The sequence below is a fragment of the Arachis duranensis genome, chromosome 1 (assembly GCF_000817695.3).
Source record: "Arachis duranensis cultivar V14167 chromosome 1, aradu.V14167.gnm2.J7QH, whole genome shotgun sequence".
Taxonomy (NCBI): Eukaryota; Viridiplantae; Streptophyta; class Magnoliopsida; order Fabales; family Fabaceae; genus Arachis; species Arachis duranensis.
Genome location: NC_029772.3, coordinates 37,066,122 through 37,074,550, shown reverse-complemented (window position 1 = coordinate 37,074,550; position 8,429 = coordinate 37,066,122). Strand labels below are relative to the sequence as shown.

General features: G+C 38.3%; 1 protein-coding gene across 1 annotated transcript; it reads right to left on the bottom strand.

Annotated features, from left to right (window-relative positions):
• Window positions 1-457: 457 nt before the first annotated feature.
• LOC107485992 (protein transport protein SEC16B homolog) lies at window positions 458-7,760 on the bottom strand. The gene is made up of 13 exons (XM_016106538.3): window positions 5,445-7,760; window positions 5,031-5,351; window positions 4,401-4,529; window positions 4,195-4,317; window positions 3,886-4,053; window positions 3,615-3,740; window positions 3,375-3,509; window positions 2,935-3,062; window positions 2,748-2,856; window positions 2,334-2,651; window positions 2,085-2,213; window positions 1,803-1,993; window positions 458-1,430 (listed from the first exon to the last, which is right to left on the bottom strand). Exons 1-13 carry the CDS (start codon window positions 7,281-7,283, stop codon window positions 893-895), a joined length of 4,254 nt encoding a protein of 1,417 aa, XP_015962024.1. The 5' UTR covers window positions 7,284-7,760; the 3' UTR covers window positions 458-892.
• Window positions 7,761-8,429: the final 669 nt, after the last annotated feature.

Genomic DNA, 8,429 nt, shown 5'->3' with positions numbered 1-8,429 from the left:
CTTTAACTGGTATGTTTTATTATCAATTTTAATGGTATCTCCAAGATCCATTAAATCAAGATGGATTTCGACATATAATATCCATGATAAGTAGTTGTCTTCAGATATATTAAGAGTATAAAAATATAATTAAAAAATTCTAGTACTAATATTCTCTAATATTATTATCTCAATATAATTGAGATAATTCATATATATATTACTCTTCCATATATAGAGAGAGAAATATTTTAAGCTAGTGTAATGTGTCTGTGTATTATGCTTTTCTATTTATATACGTACAAAGTTCATATATTTAAATTTCATTAAGTTCAATCCATCTTAAAAATTTAAGCCTTCCACTATTAAAAAACTGGCTGCCCATATTTTGAAGAAAATCACATACAACAATATAAAATACTTATCACTTGATTCTCATAATTTCGTAATATTATTATAGACAGCATTAGTAGCATCATTATAAATGAGAGAATAAGTAAATGCATTACTTTGTAAACCACGGTTTAAGATGACAAGAATAACGGATCCTTTGTAAATTAAATTCCATTAATAACCGAAAAAGTTACAAAGGGCCAAAACTCATATTTCACAATTCCATGTTGAGGGCCATCTTTTTCTTGTAGGATACATTGTATTTGTTGTTTTTAATAAAATGAACAAATGAACTATGCTATCTATCCCTTACTAAGAGACCACCGGTATCTTAAAGCCAAGATGGGTGACCTTTGCATTCTTTTTATATATATAAAAACACCTACGTATGTATTATAGAACAGTGGGACAGGGGAAGAGATCTTGTATCACCATCCTGAGACCAAAGAAATGCATTAGGGACATCCCAACGATGACTTAATCACGAACAAAATTTGATATTTACAGCTGAATTATCTTCTCAAAGTTCAACATCCTGGAGATCTCCGAAACTGCCACTGCCATTCTTTGGAAGAGGGCTGGTAGGCATGCTCCTCGGAGAATTGTACTCGTTAGGCATAAACGTTGATGGTGGCATTCCCAAAACTTCACCTAGAGGCCTATTGTTACCCTTTTTTCTCGGGCTAAATGAATTGCCAGCACCAGCATCCCATGAAGCTGTTCGCCTTTGAAGGAAACTAGGGTTACCACCATTCGTCATTGCTAGCTGGTTTGAGATGTGACCCATACTTGAAATCCTTTGCGGGGGCAATGGAGGCTTCGGACTGAGGGGTTGTGGCCTATCACTCCTTGGAGATGTAGCAGGATTTTCATTGCCGAAGCTATCTCCTTGATTGCTTTCTGCTATACCCGTCATGGTCTGATCATTTAACGATGGTACAGGAGAAGGAATAAAAAACTTTGCACTGGCAGCAAGAGCAGGTTTGGGAGAAGTAATAGGTGATGTCTGAAAAAAGTTTGCAGAGCTTCCACCTCCTTGGTTGAAGGTGTCAACGTACCTGTATAATTCATACCAGTAATAAAAATTATGCCTTTCAAATGCAGTAAATGACAGAGAATCAACTATCATTAAGAAACTCAGCCCCTTGTTTCGAGAAACCAATTCTAGCTGCAAAGAAGAGACAGAACTCATACGCTCTCCTCTTATTTTCAGCTCCAAATTACCGGTTATTTACAGTTTTTGAAGCATCTTCTTTTTAGTTCAATCTCAAAGTTCTTGAAGGATCTTCGTCTTCAAAATTTATAGTTTATTGGATAAACCAGCAGGAGATTAGATTTACAATGACAACTGACAACTATTGCTTGTATTGAAGTTGAACTCTGCTTCCAAATATGACATGATCATATAAGAATTGAAAAAATTGTATTACCTTGACCTAACACCCATGCGGGAACGTGCAGAGAATTGATTTGTGCTAGGTGGGATTGGTGGCATCCCTGGAGTAAGTTCGGGACTCGAATGTATTGAATCAGAGCCTCCATTGAGAGGTTCAGCACCTTCCTCTACCCATCTCTTCAGTTTTTCGTCATAGTAAAACTTGTTCTTTTCTCCCAATTTAGCCTTCAAATAGCAGAATAAAATCATTTGAATTGGTAACACTGTTGAAAAGAAAAAGAAAATAAAGCATGGAACAGTAAACAACTAATAATACCTGTTTGCCAGAACGAGGCCTCAAGACTAACCCCATCGTCTTTTGCAGAAGTTGGGAGCCAAAACCAAAACGAGAAAAGCGAGACGTGCCCCCTGATACTGCCTCTCCTTGTGAATCAGATGATGTTTCCTATAATAAAATGAAACAACCTTATTCTTTTATTTATGTAAGTTATTACAAGAGCTCAACCAAACACATGAAGCAGAAGCAGAAAATGTCCAAAATACCCCTTTCAAATCAATCACACACCTGTCTGGGGCTTCTACCAAAGTCTGGCTCTGAAACACTTCTGTTAGACATTGTCATTCTATTACTGTCAGTTGTCCACTCACTTATGGGTTCCATTGAAGCAGATGGAACTAAGGATGACATGGCCATTGTTGATTGGCTACTGGATACTCTATGTGCCACAGAGTAGTGATGTTGTTCATTTCCATGAAAGGTTCCTTGCGATGATGATGGAGCAGGTGGGGGCAAACCACCAACAACTTTATGTGCAGTACTATCAAAAAAGTTTAGCAATTTGCCCACTAATTTAGCAGGAGCCAAATTTGCAGCATATCCACCCTGAATAGATATTGTTAAATGTGTTATGGGAGATGCTAATAAGTAATAACCAAGACTATCAAAATAATGAAGATTCAATCAAGGACTAGGAAGTACCTGTTGATGGGTTCTAATCCTCTCTTCAAGAGACAATACCAATTGTTTCCATATTTCTACTTCTGGATTGCGGCCAGTTTTCAAGGACTTCAGTGCTGCTTGACAGTACCTGATGTTGTATTACAATGATTATTAGTTCAGGAAGACTACATAGCGCCTAAATCACAATTATATAAAATGCACTTACTTCAATGAATCTGAAACCTTTCCCACTTCAGCAAGCATATAGGCATATATAAGCTTATATGGCTGAAATGGAAGCAAAATAAACTGAGAGTTCCCAATCACCTTTGAATATTCATATAACTCAGTCCTCTGTTCAAGTAACCATTACAGAAGTTATGTTTTGAGCAGTTTCAGCAACGCAACTTGCAAAATATTAATCATACTGCATAAAATATTATGAGTTACATGTCGAGGTCGCTTATGTATGTCACAATTATTTGTTGATAAACCTAGGATGGGAGAACATGGAAGACCCAATTTCAAAACTTAGATTCCCAAAGGACCCCCATGCACTTTACACAAGCCAAATCTATGAGAAAGTACTTAAAACATGTACATGCAATAGGGAAACCGAAATTTGTGGAAAAAACCAAATTAAGAGCTCAAGTACTTTCAGTGAACCTGGATAGCTTCTGGACTAGCATAAGTTCGAGGAAACTTCCAGTGATCTGCCCCTAAAAGACAGAGCCTTGCAGTGTCTGAATATGACTCAAAGCTTGCTTCAGCAACTAAATAGCAGATGTGTGCAGCAGTGATCTAAAATACAAGTATCAAATCAAAAAAGAAACTGAACTCTTTTTTCTTAAAAAAAAAAAGAAAAGTCATCAAACAAAATAAAATAGAAATTTAGAAAAAGTATACCTCACTTCTCTCCTTCCACAAGCAATCGCCTAAATGAACAATTACAAGTTCATCATCTTTGGTTCTGTTTGCAGTTATTACAGCCAGATTTTCCTCCCAATCATCAAGCATGGCATTAGATCCTAGCTGAAAATTTAAGGCGACAATAACAAACTCTCCAAATCAAACAGAAACCAATAACCTTTGCAACTACTGGAACCTGGAAGTAAGAAAGACATCTGAAATTACATAAGCCAATGTATGGCTTATAGTATTATCCTATTGAGATCACCTGTGCAGACTGCTCAGGCATATTAAAGGCACTGGGATCCCCCCCAGTTGAGCTGTCAGAAGAGAAAACTTCAGCAGGTTGTCCAGCAATTAGAAGGCATAACGTTCGCAGAGGTGAACCTGCAACCAGTTGTCGAAGTGCCATTTGCTTTACAGTATCAACATACAACTGCATTGCAATCATGTACCAAATTCATTCCCATAAAAAGGCAGCATGAAAAAGGACTTTAGGACATAAAGACTGTCTAGCTCAGCAATTCAGGATCACTACTTCAGTCCAGTATATAATTAGTGAAAATTTGCAGCTGACCTGTTCACCAAGTTGTGAAGCAATGACAAGTGCAGGACCCCACAATTGACCTTCCTGTGCACATTGCAAAGCCTCCTTCCTTCTGCCAGATACAAGAAGATTTTGTACCTCACAAGCCGTAGCCTAGATCAAAATCAAAACGAATTAATGAATATAAGTTCAACAATCTGGAAAGGAAGGGACAGCGGTCAGGATTTAATACACACCCGCATTTGTCCTTCAGAAGGCAAATTTTGCAGGCAGTGTCTCAGCACACCATATTGAGTGAACTCCTGGCCACTCGTCTTAGCAGATGCAAATAGTTTTGCAACGGCTGACTCAGGAGTATCATTTTCCTACATTCAATCCCAATAAGTTACCAAATCCGGAACTTTTTCCTGAGGCGAACAGTATTAGGGCAGTAATATGACAGTGAATTTATATAATAAAGGGGCATGATAAATTAAAAAAATAATCATACGTCATAACTTCTAGGAATATTTTTTTTGGATAATGAAAAAAAAAAATAAAAAAGAAGATAATATGGCAATTGGCAATAACTTCCAGATATCAACCAAAAATATTACAGAGTTGGGGTTTGAAGAAAGTTATAGCAACAAAATTAATCACCAACTGATGTTTTGCAGTGTGTCTAAATATGTTCAGGGCCTTATTTTTGCTCCCAATAAACCCATAAAACTGTCCCTTCTCATTGCTAAGGTAGAGTACATACCACATGTCCACATCCACCAAAATCCTTTTCCTTGTCAATCTACAGCTCTCAAAGGTATGGAGAATTCAAGGAATGATGACAGATAAAGGAAACAATATAATTACAGGATATAAATCTAACTTACTTTCTGTTTATTGTCCGAACCAAATGGCGAACGTAGTTTCCCATAATGTTGACACGCTATTTTAAGCAAGGAGAGAAGGAGTCTCAATCTTTCGCCTTTCTTATAATCCATGTCAGATGATCCACAGCGTGCAACCCGCTCATCTATCCATTTGTACAAATCTTTACTTCCTACACTGCCACCAACCAAAGGGCCTGGGAAAGATTGCTGGGTCAACGCATGAAAATAATCACTGCTGCTACCAACGCTGGAAGAATCCCTGCTTCCTGTGACAACTTCCATCACGTTCAACACAGAAATTGAGCCTTTTCCAGCAGTATCCTGCAGATAAAAACTAATACAAAGTTAATCATCGTAGAGACAATGAAGGTTGAAGCATATATCAAAATCTTTTAGAGAGAATCAAGAATTAACCTGGCTACCATATGATGAGCTCGAGAGACTAGAACCCTTCATTACAACAAGTTTTCCACCAAATCCAAAGGTTACCAAGGCATGAGGAGGACGTCCAGCTGACGATCTCCCTGCATGAGGGGCATAAGAATATTGATGCCCACCCTGATATGATTGCTGTGCATAACTAAAGGATTTCTGACTTTCAGCATAATCACTTGAGAAACTTTTGTGCTCATCAAACATTGTATTAGAACAATTTAAATGTTGAGCAAGATCTGCAGTAGGGGCAAAGCTTTGAGGTTCAAAACTACCAGACCGATGATGATTGCGATTTACTTTATTGTACAAAGGAACAGATCCAAATGAACTAGAAGTACTCTGTTGATCTTTGTTTACAGAAGCATTTGAGCCATAAGAATGATCAAATTGCTTGTTTCCAACAGATGGTACATGATCCCCACTTCTATTAGCATTCTCAGTTTTGTATGGATCCCAACCCTGCTGATGGTTAACACCATACGAAACACTCCAGCTACTATCCCCAGCTGCTTGGCCACCAATGTCCTGTGAGCCGTAACTGCCAGCTTGACTGTATTCTGGATACAAACTATTATCGGTATACAAAAGAGAACCGGTAGAAGCATGCCCATTTTCCAGTCCCTGAGCTGTGGATTCAACTGATGAATTGTAACTATCTAATGAGCGCCATTCTTGGGCAATTGTGTCATAGTACCAACCCGGATATTGAGGATCGAGATACATATGTTCTGGGTACCCACTGTTCCCTTGCAAAACCTGATTCCAGCTAGATACACTTTCAGTTCCAGTTTCAGCCAATGTTCCTGAAACTGACTGAGAAGTTTGCTGCATATAGGAGACCTCTGCTGTAGCATCGGAAGCAGCGGCCCAACCTGCTGCCACTGCTGAATTGGCATCAGAGCTTCCTTGAGTCACAGCCGTCACATCATCAACTTGATACCATTGCCCAGTATTGTAATCATACTTCCATCCAGGATAAAGATTTTCCCAATCCTGCACATCTTGCCCACTTGTGCTATTTTCAAGAGATGCATCGTATCCTTGACCCTCTTGATATTGCCCATCACACTGAATCCCATTATCTTGTTTCACCTCATCGTTAGAATCACCATATGCTTTCCCAGCAAAATCCCCACCAGATTGATTCCCAAAATCACTGAAAAATTCAGAATAACCCTCTCCCCCGCCAGAATTGGTATAAAAAGCATTCCAATCTACTTCCTTAATTCCCAGACTGGTGGCTCCGTTGCCTTTGCCCACACTCAAATCCTTTGTAACTCCCCATCCCATTTCATGATTTCCTGGATCTGCAGTTACTTCGCTTGAAGGCACCAAAGAACCTACCTTTTGATAATTTCCTTTAACAGTTTCCACATTAGATTTATCAGCATCACATTCCCTTTTAAGCTCAATCTCATCCTTGCCGACACCACCACCCTTTTGATAATTTCCTTTAACAGTTCCCGCATTGGATTTATTGGCATCATGTGCTGTTTTCAGCTCAATCCCACTCTTGACAACATCACCTTCCTTCTGATAATTTCCTTTAACAGTTTCCACATCGGATTTATTGCCATCGTCTTTTCTTTTCAGCTCAATCCCACTCTTGCAGACACCTGAATTCTCAAATGCAGCATCGGCACGGGCATCGTCAATTGCCAGATTTGCAAACGCCTTCACGGAATCATCAGAATCGTTGCGTACATCACCGGCGGAAGGCTCAACAGGTGCCTCGTCGACATCATCGTCCTCAACCAGCTTATCGAAGAAATCCTCATCCGTTTGATCCTCCAAATGGAATGGAGGATAAGAAGCCATCTCCCAAAACCCTAGCTCCTTGATTTCAATTCCCGATATGCATTAAAAATCCCTAATTCTCACCTCCTAACACAAATCCTAACCTCCGTGTCGGAGCTTAAACTCGAGATCCAAAAAGAATAAAACATAAAAATATAAATCACTTCTCCATCAAACCACAACCTTGAGTTGCAGAAAAAGCAGCAACAACAACATAACCGAGATCTAAGAGCTCCGAAATGGAAGAACCTGCGAATGAACGAGGAAAATTTCAAGGAGGAAGCATTACCCAGAAACTGAAAAGTTTCAGCCTCAATCAAACGCACCGTTTTGTGCCGCGGAGCAAAAAACATTTATTTAAAAAATCTTAAAGTTGTGCATTATGGATTTTATTTATTTATTTTCTTTGTTCCCAGAAATGAAAGAAAACCAGAGAGAGACAGAAACGAAAGAGAAAGAGAATGATAGTAAACAGGGGAAAGCCCTTGATTTCGCACCTCACCACCTACTAACGTCACAAACGGAAAACTACAACGTTTTTTAGTTTTGGATTATTTATTATTTATTTTACGACCCTTAATATATATATATTTTTAGTTTCTCCAACTTCTTCATCCCTTTTGTATATTTTTTCCGTTTTCTGTTATTTGTTTTCTTTTCACACTTTACCGCCAGATTTTTATTGTTCAACATTCAGTTATGATTGGAAGAAGGTTACCGTGTATTTGCATGCAACTCCACCTTGCACATGTATATTTTTGCTGCTCCAACAAGGCACTACCAAGGTCACAGGTCATAGCCTGTGGTAGACACAATAATATTATTCAAGTCATCTAGGAAAGTAGAAAAATAAAACCAATGAACTTTCAGAAATGATAATTGTGTGCGGTATTAAGTATTAACGGTGTAAAATATTGAAAGTAAGTTCAATACTTCAATTTTCATAACCCTGGCAGTTTGCCACACTTCAACAATTCAACGCTGAAGCTACTTTTTAATCATAATTAAACTAATAATGTATAAATGCACTTATCTAACATAAAATTACTGGTGTTCATGGATCGAATCTGATCGGTATATTCACAATATTTATTCAAATTCGATATGAAAATTGCGGATATTAATTCGATCCGCAAGACTATCGGATCGAATCCGATCCGATCTGTA

Excerpts from the sequence above, each read along its gene's own strand:
- LOC107485992 (XM_016106538.3), bottom strand. The coding sequence starts at position 7,283 with ATGGCTTCTTATCCTCCATTCCATTTGGAGGATCAAACGGATGAGGAT. Across the intron at positions 5,352-5,444 it reads GCTCATCATATGGTAGCCAG|GATACTGCTGGAAAAGGCTC; the intron begins GTTAATTCTTGA and ends TTTTATCTGCAG. Across the intron at positions 2,857-2,934 it reads AAGGTTTCAGATTCATTGAA|GTACTGTCAAGCAGCACTGA; the intron begins GTAAGTGCATTT and ends ATACAACATCAG.